The sequence below is a fragment of the Eulemur rufifrons genome, chromosome 28 (genome assembly GCF_041146395.1).
Source record: "Eulemur rufifrons isolate Redbay chromosome 28, OSU_ERuf_1, whole genome shotgun sequence".
In the NCBI taxonomy this organism is placed as follows: domain Eukaryota; kingdom Metazoa; phylum Chordata; class Mammalia; order Primates; family Lemuridae; genus Eulemur; species Eulemur rufifrons.
In genome coordinates this window covers 28638966-28658850 of record NC_091010.1, presented here as the reverse complement: position 1 = coordinate 28658850, position 19885 = coordinate 28638966, and the positions used below count along the sequence as shown (strand labels likewise).

Sequence of the window (19885 nt, the reverse complement as noted above, 5' to 3'; positions counted from 1 at the left end):
TAACTAAAGGCAACCACAAGGCTTCGAGTCTGGGAACCGAGAAGCTGATGATGCCTCTGAAAGATAAAGAAAATAGAAGAGGAGCAGGTTAGGGGAAGATAATTAAGGAGAAATAAATAGACAAGCTTCAGCCTGTCAGAGATTCCAGTAAGCAACTGTGTGCGTAATCCAAATGTTCTACCTCATGATAGAAAAACACCTAATCTGGGGATCTACACAGGCAGGCATATTTGAGTCTTGTATAAATAGAGAAAAAGCCACTTGAAATTTACTAACATAGGATGCAACATCTGTAACTGGACTAGAGATGACCTAGTCCAACCCCTAATTTTACAAACAAAGAAACCACATGTCAGACATACTTTCTACTGAATGACAGAGCCAATCCAGAACTCTGACTACACATTTAAGAGTAAAAAAAAATCCAGATTTCTAGAACATTCTAATCTGAAATATAGATACCACCTAAATTTTTCAGAGCTACTGTTATTTTAGTTTTTAACTAGACTAGTGTGATTTGCAGATTATAGCTGAAAGGTCTTTTTTGAGAACATGTATTACTATATATACCATTGTCTACAAAATCAGTTTTATAGTTAACTTCTAAGATTTCTGCTTCCATGAAAAGCCAGGAGCCCTTAGAGTACCTAGACCTGTTCCTTACAAGAGATGACATGCTTTTTTATGTCATTGAAATAATGACATCTGCCATGTGTAGAATAAAGTTCTCCTGAATAGGAGGAAGGGCTTGGGTGCTTCCTGAAAGAGCCCTGTTTCTAGAATGCCAAGCACACAAGAGTAATTGGCAGCAGTTTCCTCCAAAGCAAGAAAATCCTTCCCTGCTGACCAGAAGAGAGTGCCTAATACAGTTAAAGAATTAGTTAGTGGAGATTTTTTATAAAGGGGGTGGGGGTGGGAGCTGGAGGAGCTAAACAGAGAGAGAAATATTTATAACTGTGACAACATGTTTCCTGGTAATAATTTATGAGCCTACTGGAGAAAAAGGAAACACACAAACTATGAATAAAATATCTAAAGCGTAAGCATCATGCCTTCTGCAAATTTTCTTTAGTTAAAAATTAAGGTTGAGGTTGACTAAAGTAAATGACTACATTTTCGTGGTCTCCTATTTCCTTGATGCTAAGGGTTACCAACTGATTTACAACTTCCTGTGTTGTGTTTTAAATCTATATTTGTCAGCACATTTTTAATGTCAGATTACTTAAAATAGATATTTGGGTCTAAAAGGTCAGGAATAATAATATTACATTGGCTTCTCTAAAGATTTCATAGAACTTTACATTCTAATTTAGCCCCCAGAACTTTATATTCTAAATGAATACAGTTTTAAGAATTCCTCCTGCCCCCTTCAACTGACTACATCAGGACTGCAGTGCAGCGCAATCAGGATGCTGTGAAGTTAAATAAATTACATGCAAAGCTTTATCCAAATAGTTTTAGCCTCCTCCTATTCAGGTAGTTTAAACTGTCAAAGTAACAGGAAGTCTCTGAATATAGAAAGACTAGAATCAAGGACCTATGGTTCTTCCATTGTAGTTTCTGTTCTAACCATTTTAATTTATTGTCTCATATAATTTCTGCAAATTATAGGTACTTATTCAGAAAGAGTACTCTAAAATATGAAAGCCATGAAATAGCTTCATCTTCATATAAGCCATCATAAGATGTAATGAAAATGCAACATATGTAAAATTAAAATTTTAAATCTACATTTGATCATTCAAAACAGGCTTTTCAGAAAGATAATTGCATAACTCATCTTTATTATGCTAACTAATTGACAGATACTGATATTTCATTTCAAATCCTTCGAAAAAGATAACTTGGAATATTTCTTCAATTTTAAATATTAAAAAACTCAATTTTAAATAGAACACCCTAGATGAAACCAAACGAAAATTTATCTATGATTAGAATTGTTTGAAATATTTTATACTGAGATCAAGGTTATGGCTGTACAGTATAACTTAGTAAGCTAAACAAATACACTCTGAATGGCTTCTAAAAGATATTTTGAAAAGCATTAGATATTTTCTAACTACTTATAATGGAACTATACTTTCCATTTGTCACCCTGAGGAGGTTGCAAGATAAGGTCAATCTTAAGATTAAGAATCAAAAGTACAATGCTGAATTTAGTAGTTTCAAGAGCTCTGGTATTTCATTTTCACAAGAGAGACAGTTTGAAAGTTTGTAGTGCATGCCCTAACTCTTTACTTTCGACAAAATTTGTCAAAGGGAATCTTTTAAAAATGAATGCTATCCAGGCAACCACAGGCCATATTTAAGGCTGAAAAACAAAAGATTAAGAGTGTGATAAACTGGGGCAGGGGGAGCAGGGAGGCAGATTTTCTAGTTTGGAAAGTTAGGTGTAAAACACGTTCCCTTTCTGGGTAGGTGGTTTGCCATAGTCCGGAGCATGCCACATGACTGCCTAATTATGTCATGCTCTCTAGGTCTCAAAACAGAAATCGTTTGGATCAAGAAAACTCTTCAGATAACATGGTATCAAATATATGTTTGATATTTTAAAGACTGTCACTATAAGGAAACAGAGTGATGGCATGTCCTCATTAACAGATTCTTCTGAGTTAATTGGGCTGCGTGAGCATTGTTAACAATTACATATAAAAATAGCAGGGACAGTGTCCTCAATATGGCTACTCTGTCTTTCTGAGATGGCACTAGAAAGATGATCCTTTCAGTAATAACAGTAATTATAAATAATAATAATGATACACCTTGAGGTTTAATAATAACTTCCCTTTGAAGAACTCCCAGAATTTTCATCCACATTATCTAGTTTGTGCTTGAAACAATTCGATCAAGTAGCCAGGTAGCAATTATCATTATCCTCCTTATACGGATAAATAAACTGAGGCCTAGGGATTTTCTTAGCATCACACAAGTCGGAATAGAGCCAAGTCTAAAGCCTATAATTCAGTGATCTATCTTCCAGATTATTGTATCTTTAGAAAATATCTGCGTATCTGAAAAACAGTTCTATCCCTCAGGAAATGTTTGCACCAGAGCCAGATTAAAACATGGTTTCCTTTTAAACTGCATTCACACTACAAGAAGGGGCTCTTTTTCAGATTCATTAGAGAGGGTTTTATTGTCCGAGGTCATTAAGATAGGAGTACTCATATTTCTTTTCAAATTCTAGTATTGGCCTGAAGCAGAAGTACACTGAGAAATACTAAAGATCTCTAAAATACTCTGGAATCAGTTACTTTAATTATTTAGCTTTTAAAAAATTATTATTTCAAGCCCCAGCTAAACAAGATCAAATCAAGATATATAAATAAAAATGGGCACAAGGTGTTAACTGGAGTGTCCTCGCCAGATTGCAAATTGGTTTACTGTGGCCTGCCAACTTAAATTCCTCCTCGCAGCTTCGGCTGGAATGGGTAATCTTCATTTCCTGTCCTAACTTGTTGTACTGTGTTACCGTTCACTGTTTAGGTGATTAGCATGTGTGGATCTGATGGTCTCAAAGCTCTATTAAGTTATAAATGTTCAAACTACCAGTATGCCGTGGTTAAAAATAGAAGTTGCTATTAGATGTCTATTCATACCCTGCAGAAGCCTGGCAACATTTTGAACCTTTTCAAAATGTAAATACTGCATATTAAGCTTAGGAAAGAAAATTAATGTGCTGCATTTGCAAATTTATTTCCAAGTCAAAATGCAAAAGGGGAGGAGGACTCTTGTAGCAGAATTGATAATCTACATTTACAGAATATATTAAGAAGTTTGTAATGGCCCTAACACAAAAGAAAAATACTTTAGAAATGGATTAATTAGTTTCTCTGATAATCTTAGCTTTTGAATTTACTCTTTTCATTTTAAATTTATGGCCTCAGTATGACATTACTAGAGTTTATTGCATTTTGCAGCTGGCATTCATATGTTGTTACTTTATGTGCAGTATATTGTGGGCAATGGGTTACAATTTTTTGTTAAAAATTTCCAGAACCACACAAGTACTTCTTGATTAGACTTGCAAATGAGTAATGCCTTTCTTCGAGGGGGGAAAAATAGTTAAAACATTACAAGAATTTTTGTGCCTTTTTCCCTTAGTTAATAGCCAGGAAACTTTGCAATGAAGTTTGCTTTTTGAAACTTTGACGTTTTTCAGTTAAGTTCTGATTTGCATATGAAGTCATCATCTGACAATTCCAAACAAATGTCTTTTCAAAGCACACCAGTATTTTTGTCTGTGTGCCTGTGGCTCAAAAAGGGTTGAACAGATTTATCTTGCTTTCTGCCATTCAAAATAGTGGAAAGTTGGGGGTATAGCTCAGTGGTAGAGCATTTGACTGCAAAACAGTGGAAAGTTGCAATCTCGACAGTATTTTTAATACCTTGAATAATTTAATAATAGATTTTAATAATTTCCACTTTAATTATAGATTGTAGTGGTACAAACACTACCCACAAATCACCAACACTTTCTCCAAAGAAGCATTACTGAAGAAAAACAATAAACCAGTGTTAATACTAATGATAATGTTAACATGTAAAGGAGAAAAAGAAAGCATGAAGTAATATAACACAATTTTCACATAAAATCTTTATACTACTTCACAGACACCGTAGGATCTGGAACCAGAATCTAATTCCTATAAGTATGTTTTTAGATCCAAACTGACCTTGTACTTAGTTCCAAGAGAGTTCAAAATTCTTAGCATTTATTCCCATGGTAAATGTCCATTGCATATTGAATATGCAAATTTTAAAAGATTTCTGGTGATTCTATTTGGCTTGTAAGTAAAGATCTTAGATTTTTTTTAAAGCTACATAATGTTTGGTGATGAAATTTTGCACTTATGAGTATTAAATTATGCCAAAAAGCCATTTACTTGATATTCTTTAAATACCATGGCACAATTCAACTTAAAGCACAATTCAACTTTAAATAACATAGCACACAATTCAACTAAAGATGTAAACCATCTTAAATAACACTAATGCAATATGCACATAATGAACAATGTAACTAACTTAAGTTAATTTTCATGTAACAGATAACATCTGGGGGAAATGTATATTGGCAAGTTATGCAAAACTAATTTTCTAGCGACCACATCTGTAGATGTTATTTATTGTATGTTCACTTAACAGTCCATTATTCTGTTTAGAAATCTATTCTCTTCTTTATTAGAGCTTTTAATGTACTCACCTTAGTTCAAATGGTCTGCTCATTATCAGAAAAAATATAAATGGCATTCACATGGAACAACATGATTGTTTTTATTATATCCATTTGTGTTGAAGCATTCAAAAATGGCAAGAGAAACACATTTATTGCTTTACATTCAAAGTAATATTTAGGGGGTATTTGAAAGTCAAGCAAAACCAATCATTTGACCAAATGGATGTATGTGTATAATCAGAAACTCCTGATTTTTAATCTCAGCATTAGGCCTCAGGCAAGTCACTTAAAGTCCTTCCCTTTGTTTCCTGATCTGAAGATTATGGGTGCCATTCTCATATATAAAAAGGGAGGTTGCTAAATCAGGGTACCAAATAGGAGTGTTTTTTTAATAAACATTCTTGATCCCTTTTCTGTTTTTATTTTTCCAGATTTAAGAGGTAACATATTAGACTTTTGAGGAAAAAATATGAGACAATTACAATTCTACAGGAATGTATAAAAATAGTTATAAAACTAGCTTTATTTAATTTGCTTCAGCTTTTCATAGACTTGAGGAAATTATAACGTTCTTTCAGAAAATCTAACTTAATAAAGCTGACCATGTCTCTCTGTTTTAAATAGATTTTATTACAGAACCAGTGATGTTGTAAAACATGAGGTTTTGTTAAAAAAAAAAATACAAAGGCCTAATTGTATTTTTTTAAAGAAAGTATTGCATCAGACGGTTTCATTTAAAGATATTTGCTGGCTTGGCTCTCACCACAATTATTGATTCTAATTTTCCTTAAACTTGTTTTTTAAAAAAGGCTACCATTTTTAATAAGAAAAAAAAATCACTGTGATGCTTCTGGGCATTATGTTTATTCCAAAGTATATATTTGACAGTGTACCTTATTATTATTAATGAAAAGACGTGATAGTTATCCTCATTTGAAATTGGGACATTTTCTTCCCTTACAGTATCTCACTAACCTAGCTAAATGTAATTCCTCATGAAAGAGAAAAACATAGCTGTACTTCGGTTCATTAATAGTATGTAAAACACCCTGAAGAAAAGAAATTCTCATCCCCAGTTTTTGTGCATGAATTAAATCAAGTTAATAGTTATATGAGCTCCACTCTTAAAAAATCAAAGAAAAGAAAATCTCAACTCTCAGCCAGAACCTCGGATTCTTAGGATAAATGGGGAGTTTCACTCCATGAAAGAAATGATGTGAAGCTGGAAAGTTCCAAGTTGCCAAGTGTGTGCCCAGGAGAGAGAGAGAGAGAGAGAGAGAGAGAGAGACATACACACACTCACTGTACCAAAGACCAGGAAACTGGGTTGTTGGCAAATAATTCAGATAAGCCTTATAAAGAAATCCAAACCACAAGGGTCTGAGGAATAAAACAAGAGAGCACAAATACCTGCTCACATTTAAATATATGATCTGATGGGGGAAAGGGCATGAATGGGCAGATGACAGAATCTGCTTCTACCAGGACCAGGACGAAGAAGCAATCTACAGACAACTTCCACCAGGGAGTCAGGGCAAATTAGCAGAAAAGCCTAGCCCGTGTGTACAAAAGCATAGCAGCAGGACAAATATGATGACAACCGACCAGATAAAGTTCTGCTTCATTAAAAAAAAATACCTTTACTTTGCAGATGAGCTCATGATTATTTTCTCAGTGCCTGCAATACATTCAGTAAACTATTCTTTTCTCTGGTTCTTTTCAATATCTCACTCATCCCCCTCTCACCCCAAACTTCCTGTTTCTCACCCTATATTAAAGTTTACACCACTAAGTAAATACCTTATCATCGTCCCTTGTCTCTGATTCCCATGTGCAGCTTATTTATTTTGCCTATAATGTTTCAGAGGCCACTAAAATATGTTTAGCTGTCTCCTTTTCCTAGCTTGGTAAATAAAAAGCAATAGAAGGTGTGGGAGGATGAAAAACAAGAGTGGTGAAAAAACGTACAAATCATTTTGTAGGAGGATGAAACTACTTATATGCCCCATTTAAGAAAAAAGCAATGGCTCATGAATGTGATGAGAGAAGAGAACTGTTCTGATATGTTTTCTCAGTATTCTATTTTGATTAACATTTAGTCAACTTAAGATAAACAATCTGGAATGATGTCACCTAACAGAATAAAAATTAAGGGCTTAATAATATCAATAATTTCCAAATATGGCAACTTAATGACGTATTACAGTTTACTGAAAACTGCATAGGCCAAGAAGTCAGCACACCAGGGTTTAATTCCCAGCCCTGTCACGAAGTAATTATTTAACCTTTGGCCAATCATTTAACCTCTTGGTTTCCAAATCTCCTTGCCTATGAAGTTAAGACATGTCAGTGCCTCTATATATTTACACTTTCTATAAAATCAAGTTAAAATGAATAATATTAATTCAATGCAAAATGCATACACATTAGTAAGACCAAGAAAAATGTAGCTTCCAGTGCATTCCAAAACCTAAATGAAAAACATCAGTATTTAAATAATGCAATGTACCATGTAAGTTTATTTGAAATACTGTAGAGAAGTGAGGAATGAATATATGATTATTTCACCATTATTTTCAGACTTCACAGGATGATAATTATTTAGTGAATTTATGCATTTCCAGAGTTTTGTCTTCAAACTTGTAAGCTCAGGGTCTGACTTTGTCAGCATACAGTGGGTGACTTCATCTCAGGGCCACAATAACAAGCTCATGAGAGTTTATTACACAGACTGGAACACTTTATTTATTTGCAATGAGGAATTTAACAGGCATGAAAAGCAGAACACTCAAGTGGGCATGTCTTTACAGATCAATTTAGATGGGAAATCAAATTATGATCAAAATGTTGCTTGTCAAACATGGAATTAGAAAAAGAGGAGCTAATTAAATGATTCGGATGTTTAACACCATTAGCACTCTGATCTCCCCTCTTTGCCCCAGGTCATGGCAGGCTGGGCACTGCCAAAATTGGCTTCCTTGGCTCACCTTTTTCTTCATTCCCAATGTTGACCAGCCATCAGCCTCCTGGTTGGCACACTCTTGCTAAAGAATTGTTAAATGCTCTCAGTGAAGTCTTGCCCTGTCCTCTGTGTTTTTGGCAAATCTCCTCTGTGATCTGGCTTTATATATTAACCTTTAGAGTCCTTATTGTCCTCATCACCAAATTCTTCATGGCCACTTCACTACTGCCCCCAAGAACAGCTACATTCTGCCGAATAGTATCAATCCCACCAGGCCATTATTGAGTGTAATAAGCACCTAAGCCCCTGCCAAAACTGGAGAGGATGTACGAGGTGCCTAAAACCTGGTTCTCTACCTACAGAGAGCTTGTAGACAGGAGGAAAGGGATACTGATGCATGAAACAGTTAAAGACCAAGGAAATGAAATTCAAAACCACAGAGTATGGAAAGAGAATAAGACGGTGGGGAAACCAAATGCTTTTTGTGAGATATGGAGCTCACAAAGCGCTAGAGAGCCAAGAGGGCAATGGCATCCAGATTTCAGAGGAGATGGCACTTGGGAGATAACAGACTTGGAACTATGGTACATACAAAAGGGAACCGACTGCAATTGTGGTTTCTCTCCAGAGGCTGTGTCATAATTCAGCTCTTTTTTTCCCTCCAGCAAGTGATAGAGGTGGTCAGGCCTGCAGGTTCCCCTTTCCCGGATCCTCTGGAAGAAGGAATCTCATTTGATATTTACTCAACATTCATAGAGCCACCCCCAACACTGGATACAGAGATGAAGGTATGTTTCCTTTTGTCTTTTTGTTCACCCTACCTCAGCATTATATTCGCTTGGGGTGGGAGGAAATGAACCAAGTGTTCTTCTATTTTCTGTCTCTGATTTTTCCAACCAAACACAAAGATTTCCCTGAGTGTTGATTCAAAGATGGGCCAGCTAACAGTGGTTCAGCAGTTTTAATCTCTTCACCCCATCCTCTCTAATCTCCACCTTCACTTTTCCCAAAAGTAGACACTACCTTAGCACCATGACTTAATTGTCACAAACCTCATGAACAATAATACAAATTCAGGGTGACATCAAATCAAAATCTCCCTCCAGGCTGACATTGTTCCTGGCAGAAAAGTATCCAACAGAAGTTTGAGGTTCCATATGCATCACTGAATGCTCTAGAAATCACTTGGGTATTATTTGCTTTCAATATTCTAGGGGCTGGATCAAGAACAACAACCTGAAGAGCCCCAGCCAGAAACTGATACTTCAGACATGGATCCTTTAGTTGGTTTCACCATTGAAGATGTAAAGTCGGTGCTGGGTCAAGTCACAGAAGACATTCTAATGGGTGTTCAGGTACTCAATATTGATGGTATACTGACTTACTTTATTATTGGTTAATTGGCCAACTTCAGCTTTAATGTCTGTAAATATTAATACTACCCACATTCTGCCAGCAAAAGGGATGCTTATAATGGAGTTAATTTAACATCTTCACATAATTCTCAGTTAAGTCATCTGATATTCAGTAAGATCACAAAATAGATTTGCCAACAGCATCTAGCGTGGTGGGTGTTATCAGTTTACAAAACCGTTCAACATTGAAACCCCAAAAATAACATGGTAAAGACTTTGTGCCTTGTCAAGCTGTAAACATTGCTCATGCAAAAGTAATTGGAGTACATTTCTAAACAGTAAACACTGAAGATCAAACCATAATTCTTAGCTAAATCTTCTCACCAAATTTCTAAAGAAAGGCTTTCAAGTCTTTGAACTTCCTCTCAGACAGTTTGTTCCTTTTCACATATCACTAATAGCTAAGCAATTTACACCAATGGCTGCATGAAATGGTGATGGCAGCAGCCATCTCAGTAGCAGCTGCCAATGATTTATCAAATGGCTTAGCTTTATGCTTAATTCTTTCTCATTCTGTCCAAAAAAAACAAACAAACAAGCAACTGTTTCTACCTCAACATAAAGACTTACAGGAATTCCCATAATTTTCTAGGCCAAATGATTAAATAAGTAAATTGCATATGTTGAGTAAATTTGCAATTTCTTGTAGAAATGACCATAAATCAGTAGGACAACATAGTGCATATTCAAAATACTAATGCATCTCTGGGGAAGATTTAGTTGTCATCTGAACATGAGAACATATATTAACAGCACACTGTATTAACAACTAATTTAGAAAGAATAAAAGATTAGCTTGGCATAAGCATACCTTGTTACTTGTTTAATCATCAAATGTTATTGCACTATTTACATGAACATTTAATGATTTGATGCCAACGGAATCAGCCAAAGTCCTCAGCTTAATAAGGGGTGTTTAGTGTTTACCAGAAATAGTGGAAGAACACGTTTTACACAAAGCTTTATTGTTAACAACCCATGAATGTAATAACTGGTTACTGTGTGGAAGGGCAGAGTGCAGTTGAATTAAGCTGAGTTTGGAACATATCTCCTTTTTAGATTTGATAACATTTCATCTAAATATAGTTTATGTATAATCATGGCCCTGGGCTCCTTTGCAATCCTGTGGCTCTGAAATTATTGCTGAGGAGCTACTAGACAGTAATCGAATTGTTTTCAGGCCCCCAAAATTGAAAACATCTTTACCAAGGCTGTGTTCCATGTAGTGAGCGGTATGCTTTTAAGTATCCATTGAAAAAAAATTTTTTTTTTAATATTAGCATCTGCAGCATTTATACCCCTACTTTATAACAGAAAGAATATGGTCGTTTTTGTATGTGTGTGTTACCTTCCCACTGGCCTGAGCCAACCTGGAAGTTCATTAGCTGGCTCACCTAGATGTAATCAGGCATAGAGAAAACTTGGGCCAAAGGAGAGGGATGCAGACCCTGTAGGTGCCACAATTATTTCCATATTGAGTGGATTTGTGGACATCAACCTGGGCCTAATAACTGCCAATTTTTTGATGAAATGGCATGATGACATGGATTTACACAATGTCTCAAGATAGCAAACCCCGTTACATATTTTCTCTCAGTAATCCCAGTAAACTTCATGCAAGTTAGGCAGACACTTTCCCTGATAAATTGAAATATGAGACACAGAAAGTCATTCGTCCAGAGTTTCCAGGGTCAACAGCTAATGAAAGGCCCTGAATGGGAGCTGTGAACTGGGTTCTAGTTCTAATTCCAGCATTACCCACAAAAACCACAGAACCTCTAATATCACGACCAGACTACTTTGGATTTTAATACTCCCGTGGTGTGGCACTTTTTCAGTGTTTATCCTTGTGTCTTGGTCAAATTCCAAGTTGGGTAATTACTCTCTGCTTACCTAAATTTCTCCTCCTATTTTAGATGGCTAAGTTATTTTCCACATCTAAAACCTGCCTTCCAGCGTTTGTGGCTCTAAAAACTGCCACATCCCTTCTAAGGGGAGCTGCATGCCAGTGGTCAGTGTTTGTGTGCCGTCTGAACACACTAACCTGCTGTAGGGCCATTTAATGAATTGTTATTTGTAAGATGTTTAACCTTTGCCCATGGTTTTTTCTCCTTCTTTATTTAAAAGTCAAACGGTTATGACAATTTTTGCAGAAAAGGCAGTAGAGCATTCATGTTTTAAGTACAATTTTTTCAGAGCTCTTTCTCTAGTGTGGTTTTAGGCATATTTCACCTTGTATATTACAGAAATTTCTGAATATGTAATGTGAATTCTTAAATTTTTTATGTTAATTCACGTATTTTCCCATTGACTTACTGTATAGTTTTAGAGATTGATTAAGAATGAAGTTATCTTGGCCATGAGATGTTAATTAAAATTATACTGAATAGAGCAAACATTTTGAGTCTATATAGTTTAGGTGTTTTAATTTTAAAGATAAATTCAAAATGAAATTATTTTGGCCTGAGTTATATAATAAAAATTATACCCAAAGGAGCAAATTTTAATATATTTAAGGAATTACATTTCAGAGAACTTTGAATGCTAACACTAAATTCTTGCATTAAATGTTGGCTCTTGGCCCTAAGCAATAGGGTAAAATAACATGAAAACCTTGAGGGAAGTTTGCCATCTTGGGCCTCTAGGTATTTTTAGGTCAACTTGAATTTTCCAGGTTAGAAAAGCTGATCATGAGATCAGCTAAAGGTCGTGGTCAATGAGAGGCCATTGATCCCAGATCGTGGGTTTTCCATGGTTTCCTAAAGCAAATAAACCAGACCCAACCCTAGTGGTTGTGGGATAGCTCGTCTGTTCAGCAGTGTTCTGAGGAATAACAAGGAGACATGGCCAACTACTGACAGCCTGTTCTTCACTAAACATGGAGACTTTTGATCCAGGCTCTACTGGTCGTGCCTGAACTGAACTACCCGTTCACTAAAGTCTAGAGACCTGAAACGTGACTCTCCTCTCACTCTTTCAGGCACACCTTACCTTCATGATTTTTTTCCCCCAAGGCCCACACTTTTTTTGATAAATTCTGCCTCAGTGAAATACCAGAAACGTCTCCAGGTTAATGTGAACACCCTGGTAAGGCAGTGAAACTGAAGCTGGTAGGTGATATGTATACATCAGTCCTTATCGGAAAAGAAATGAGATCACTGGTGAGCATAGAAACGAATCGAAAGTGAGGAGAGGCAATTCTTTGGGAAGAGCAATTCTTCCCAGTCCTTTGGAACTGTGATAGAATTATTTCTCAAACCATTTCAATCCCTGTATGATCCAGTATGTTTTTATGACATAAATTTATTTTAATGAAGCAGGAGTAATAATTTTTTAAATATCTCATGACATCATGTCAATGAAAGATAACATTGGTCAAGTTTATCACAAAATTGGGAGTCAAAATTATGAATTTAAAAGCTAAAGTGTAATGTTAACATAATCCTATTCCCCTACTTAATTTTTCAGATAAGAGCTGACACCCTAGCTTGCCTAAGGCTGCACAGCTAAACTAGTACCTAGGTCTCCCCACTCCTAGGACAGTGCTCCTGTCACCTCCACCAGAATAATGTGGGGGGATCAGTGAATCCTGAAGAAAGACAGCATTTCTTTGTAACTTGGAGAACCATTCAGCCCTCCTTTCCTCCTCCACCCAACCACCAAGAAAGGAAAAGATAAGATAAGGCCAGAGCTCGATCCTAGGGCTTAATAAAACTTGAACCAGAAAAGACTAACTCTCACGTGAACTCTGAATCCAGAATTGGTGACACGAATATGAGCTTTCCAGAAATACCAGCTCTTACTCTGAGGTAAAATAAAATCTACTCACATACGGCAGCATGGACATTTCAAAACTATCCGTGATAGTTACACTCTCAAAAATAAATAAGTAAATAATAAATAAATAAATATGAAAAATTATACCTGGGCTTACAAAAGTATTTGATTTTTTAAGTTTCTTCTATCTAAATTAAAAGAACAAAAATTTCTCCAAGTACAGTTACCTACCCTGAAGACCTCAAATTATGTTATAGATATTAATAATCTAAACTTTGAATTTATGAACACATATGTGTATAAACTACTCCTCATATACTTATAGACATTTTTTAAATCACCTAAACAACAACAAAAACACCCATTTTGCCACGTCAACCACCACTGATTTCTCTGTACATAATTTTATTATCCATCGTGAAAAACGGAAGACATTTCCAGGGCTACTAATGTCCAGATAATGTGAAGGCATTTCTGGAATCGTGCAGGTAGCAATGTTAGTCCACAGACCATCACTGCCAGAGGCTAAATGCTATCACAGCCACCGCAATCACTAAAACCTGACAGCAGTCGCTTACTTTTTTCCTCCCAAAAATATACCACAAAGTGGCATTGTTTCAAGAGTTGTAATGTATGATGAATACGCTTAATTATGAGAATTGTTCTAATTGTGACATTATTTGTGTTGTTATTTGACAACAGAAGCTTTCTGGAATTTCATTTAGAATGTGTTACACAGAGACAAAAACATCTATTGCAAAGGGGTGGGGAGGGGTGGGATCGGCAACACAGCAATAACTGAGCCCAAAGCAGTTATTCTGATTCGGTGCTTATTGGGAAAGTCTGTCTGAAAATACAGATAAATTATCCTATCTTCCAACACAAGGCTATGTGAAAAATGGCTGTCCAAATACCACTTCCTGTTCATAGCAGACATGCTATACATTGGGAATGTGCAGAGAAATATGATAAAGTGTTATCACATCACTACAGGCTGAAACACAGCTATGTCTGCAAAACAGGAAGGTGTGTGAGGGATAATGTCTGTCTTTAGGCACTATAGTATGTCAAAACCACAAAGACAATGTGCAGCAAAAGATAGCTCCATCATAACCACTTTTTTATGATTGTCTTCACAGACTGAGATAAACGAAAAGCTGCAAATACAGGAAGAGGCCTTTAATGCACGAATAGAAAAATTGAAAAAGGCCTGAAGACTCAGTACAAGGAGAGTGATGCTAAACTTCACAGAAACAAACAAAACCGGCCGGAATAATAGACTCTCTAGAGCATCATATCTCCTTCCGTTAGTTGTGAAAGGAAAACCAAGCCCCACTTTTTATTATCCTAAGTAATTAGAAAAGAATTGGCCCCAATTTTGCTATCTCCTGTCCCACAACAGCCTCTGAATTTATTGCACCGAGTGTAATAAGAACATTCTGTATATAAGAGTTTGGAGAATTATATATAAAAATACAATTACTTTTACAGTAGTCCGTTGACGTTTTGACTAATAAATGCTATTCATCTTCAAGGAGAATGAAGCCAACCTTTTAAATAGCCAGAAATAAGGAAAAATAATAATAATTTTATCCATATTAACCCAAATGAACTGCCACATTACTGGAGCACTGTGAAAAGATACCAGTACCACACTGCTGAGGATAAAACTTGCTAAACAATAGCAATTCAAACGCATATACTAGGTGTTTTTTTTTTTTTAACTTAAATCATTTGGTTTTCTTGTTTAAATGTTTCAGTGTGAAACCAATTTTCTGAAATTATATAATGCAGTTTGAAGCACTTTAATTTATTCTGTACTGTATTTGTTATTTCTAATCTTGTTACTCTCCCAGGAGAATACATGACCTATATAAAAAGAAGCAATATATAAATGGTTATTAAAGACCAACCTATATATAGATTGTAAAAATCTTAAATACAAATCAGACTCACAGAGCTCCTGAAATTAACCATTATATTGCAGTAGAATGATTAAAAAAATGTCTCAAGCCTTTAAATACCTTTATTAAAGTATAATTTCAAAAGAAAAATATCCATTTACCGACTGATTGTCCCTAGTTGGACAAATTAATTAATTACTACCTAAGCCCTTTCCAAAGGCCTTAGACTTCAGAGTATTCTAGAATGGAGAACATTACCAGGAGGGGGCAGTTTCTTTGAGAATTTTCCAGGCTATATAGTACTTGCATCTAGGTAGCACTTGGGTGAATAGCAGCTATAACCTTACCTTCTCCAGCACTGTCAAAGGAACTGCCCAAACGTACTCATTTGGGGCACAGTTTTCTCACTACACTGATCACAGAGTAAGTGTATATCTGAAGATAAAACCGTGTTTATTGTTCATGCAGTTCCAAAGCTGGAAGGCCTGTGTCTTCCCTGAGCGGTCCTGCCTGCATGAAAACGTTGATGGTGACCACTAGGAGATCACCAGTGACAGGAAATCACTTGCAGGCTCACAAGTCTTCTTCAGGGAAAACAGTGAAACTGAAAACGGAATAAAGGAGTTTCTAGAAATCACCCCACACAGCTTCAAATGCAATCATTGGTACAGAGTAGACCTGTACTTCTAATAAAAAGTATTTATTTGAGCAAAGATATCAGGAGTATCAGGACTCTAAAACTAAATCAAAAATAGCACTAGGATCCCTAAACACTACAGAGAGACAATATGCTACAAACCTGCCAAAATCTGTGGCCTCTTGACTAAGACTCCTAGCGTCTGATATTGGCTTCACCATTGGCTACTGTGTGACCTTGGACAGGCCACTCATCCTCTAGATTTGCTTATCCATTAAATGGAGATAATACTTATTTTCTTACAAGGGCCCTTAGTATTAGGAGATAATACTTATTTATGAGGACTCAGTAAATTCATATTAGAGGACTTTTGTTGTAAGGTTTGGTTTCTGTTTATCACTTACGATGTGCAAAACTCTTCCTACTCTGTTGAAGTCATCCCGTGGTAGCCACCCTGCTGCCCTGCATCTTTCATATTGGAGCAACCCAGGGATCTGTGTGGCAGCCCAACTTTAAGATCTAATAATATTAGGAGAAAAAGCAACCACAGCTTTCCGTAAATCCTTAGAAATGTGTTTTTTGTCCATTCAAACAATTGTATGCTTGCATGAGTGATCTTTCTTTTTTTTTTTTACACAATTCATATTGCCCTAAATTTACATTGCTTTTTTCATCAAATAATATATCTGGGAGATAATTCACTATCAGCACGTTTTAATGACCACGTAATATTTCATTTTATCAATTCCATAACTTTTTGACCAGTCCTATTGTAGTGCTGAACCTTATTGTTCCCAATAGTTTGTTATCAGGATGCTACTTTGCCATCCTAGTGCCCTTCTTTGCGAATATGTATGATTATACCTGTAGGATGATATTGGAGAGGATGAATTTCTAGGTCAAATTGTATGTGCACTTGGAATTGTGTTAGATGTTGTCAAAGATATATTTTACCATTTTGCATGCCCACCCACAGTGTATGAGAATGCGTCTTTCTCTACAATGTTACCAACAACATGCATTAACCAATTTTTGTCTTTGGTATTCTGATAGATAGAAAATAATGTCACACTGTTATTTTATTTTGTTTTTATTGTTTTACTCCACATGGATTGAGCACCTTTTCATATGTTTATAAGCAGATATATATGTTTATTTAATATATATACAATATGTCTGTGTATATACATATATTAATTTAGTCCTCCTGATAACCCTAGGAGATAAACAGATAGATGATATTAGCCTCATTTTATAGTTATGGAGCCTGAAGCTTAAAAAGATTAACTTAAACCAAGTTGCACAATTAATAATTGGTGGATCAGGGCTTCAAACCCAGGTCTGACCTATTTTACGGATGGTGAAACTGGAATATAGAGAAAGTTTAAGCAACTTTCCATGATCCTACAGCCAGTAAGTGGTAGAATCAAGTTTGGAACTTGGGCCTATGTGATTACAAAACCCACGTACTTAACCTTTATCTTCCTCTAGCCATCTCATAGCTGACATGAAATAAAGTGAAAGCTGACCTTTCTTTTTCCTTGTTAGTTATAATAAGGGAACAAACTTGCTTATGCTAATGAGCACTTTAAGTATTTAGAAATTTTATGCAGGGAGAAAATGTATAGCTCATCTCCATTCGTTTACTCATATGCTGTATATTCATTGAGCACCTCCAGTGTGCCTGGACATGTAGTGGTGAACCAAGTAGACATTGTCTCTGCCTTAATAACCTAGTTAGGGCAGACAGTTCATACTAACTGTGATAAAGACAAACTTCAGGGAGTTATGAAAATACAGAATGAAGGAGGTTAATCTAGTCTGAGAGGTCAGGGAAGCTTCCTATAGGTATTGACAATTAGGCTGAGATCTGAGAAAGACAGGTAGAATTTAACTAGACAAAAGAAGGTGAAGGAAGATGCATTTTAGACAGAGAGAGAAGCATGTGCAAAGTCCCTGGGACACAAGTTGAAGCTGAACAATTGGCCAGACCCGGAGCTCTCGCAGGGTTGTAGACCACACTACAGAGTTTTATTTTTAACCTAAAAACAATGAGAAATTGTTGACAAGTTTTAAGCAGCAAGTGACATCAGATGTGTGTTTATAAAAAGGCCAGCTCCCTAGTACCAGGACTTCTATCCATGGAGACCTGGAAAAAAGAATATTCTCATAGAAAGATTCCCACTGCTAATAATGCATAGCACCACTTCTTAACAATTTCTGAGAGTGGGAAAAATAAATTGTGATATTTTTTAAGTCATAGGGTGAAACTACCCCTGAGTAGTTTTTGGCACAAAGGCAGCCCTCTGAAAAGCCAATTAAAAAATAATACCAACCTGGAACTTAGGAGTAGCTTTTCTCTTATCATCCACAATAAGATATGTTCCTTCCATTTGCAGGAATAATTTGGGGAGCTTTTTGCCTCGCCCCCATGATAAGCTTGAAAGAGCAAATATATTCATTATGTTATGAACAAGCCACAGACTGCCACTATTTCAGGTATTTGCAGGCACTGTTGTGCCTAAATATAACTGTGGAGTCGCTTTTCCAAAGTCCAAATATAAAGCGCTCATTTCTATCCTCCATTTGATCAGAATCATTCAACCATCCTGGTAGATAATAAGTTTGCATGTTCTTAGATTGCATTTCATTATGCTTCAGTTCCCTTACAGAATAAACGTGCTCCTTTTCCCAACAATTGTACAGGAGAAATACTTCTGACATCTCAAATTTCAGAGAGTCTCTGGAAGACGTCCCTTTTCTGGACATGAAAGTCATTTTTTTTTTCCTGGATCCTCATTTGTTAAATAAGAGAAGTCAGCACCCCTTCATGGGAGTCAAAATACCTATGATTAAGTTTCCTAAGAAAAATGAATCTAGATCAATATAATCCCATCTTGGTGAAATTCACAAATTTCAAAACAAAGAGAGAATATGAAAACCTCTCTTGCTTTCAGGCCCCTTTCTTTTTCCCAGAAGTACCCTCAGTGGAGAAGATTGGTTTATCATATTTTATTTGTCAGGGCCCAAAGAGTTTTATGTTAACTTTTAGCTTAAGACAATGTTTAGTAAAAATATCTCCAATGGTCATTGTGGTGTTTGTTTCTTTTTAATCTAGCCTGTAATTTATTCAGGGCACTTTCTAGGTACTGGGATGAAATATATAATAAGATAAGGTCCTTGACTTCAGGGAGTTCATGGAATTAATGAAGTTTATAATCGAGAGGCAGATGATAAACACGGAATGAACAGAGTGATTTTAGATAACAATAAATGATATGAATGAATGACACAAAGCCATGGCATAAAAATTTCAGGAATGTCAGGTAGCTACTTTACCTTGGGTGCTCTGAGGACTCTTCTTGAACGAAGTGACTTCTGAGTTGAGACCAGAATACAAGAAGGAGCCAGCGAAGGGCCACGCTGAGGGACATTTGTGCCAGACAGCAAGGATAGCAAGTAAAAGGCCCTCTGTGTTGCATCGTCAGCTGGAACTTATGATCACTCAAAGCAGTTCTCAGGGGAGAGGGTCACATTCCTGGTAAGTGGCCAGGCTGGTTTGCAAACTCAGATCCTCACATTCCTAATCCAATGCTCTCTTTCTACTCCACTGTATTGTCATGGCCATATTACCCTACTTTTTCAAAAGAACATGCAAACTTATAACCACAAAATGCTTATCAGAATAACCCCCAAACCCAATGAAGCCCACTTACTTAAAAGAATCTTGATCCAAATCTTCCAGAAGAATTCCAAATAAATTATGTGGATACTCCACTTCAAAGGAGGAGGAGCATAATTCCTACTTAGGTGTGGGCTGTACATAGCGACTTTCTTCTAAAGAATACAATATGGAAATGGGGGCAGGGGAAGGGAAGAGTGCCCTTATGCTTAGGAAACCTGACAAACTACTTCAGCCAGGTGATCAAGGTCAACATCAATAGCCAATAAATCGTGTTGATGGCATGCACCCTTGATACCAGGTGGAAAATGGTGCTTTATCTCTGTGAT

At 36.2% G+C, this 19885-nt stretch overlaps 1 protein-coding gene across 2 annotated transcripts in view; it reads left to right on the top strand.

Annotated features, from left to right (window-relative positions):
• The window catches only part of CABCOCO1 (ciliary associated calcium binding coiled-coil 1), a 97786-nt gene extending 82489 nt beyond the window's left edge, over positions 1 to 15297 (top strand). The window contains exons 5-7 of one of the 2 annotated variants that reach the window (XM_069460753.1): positions 8807 to 8929; positions 9356 to 9496; positions 14473 to 15297. In XM_069460753.1, coding sequence (XP_069316854.1) covers positions 8807 to 8929; positions 9356 to 9496; positions 14473 to 14547 — 339 coding nt within the window. In that variant the 3' untranslated portion in view covers positions 14548 to 15297. The remainder of the gene's footprint in view (positions 1 to 8806; positions 8930 to 9355; positions 9497 to 14472) is intronic. The other variant, XM_069460752.1, reaches the window with a different exon arrangement.
• The last annotated feature ends 4588 nt before the right edge of the window (positions 15298 to 19885 follow it).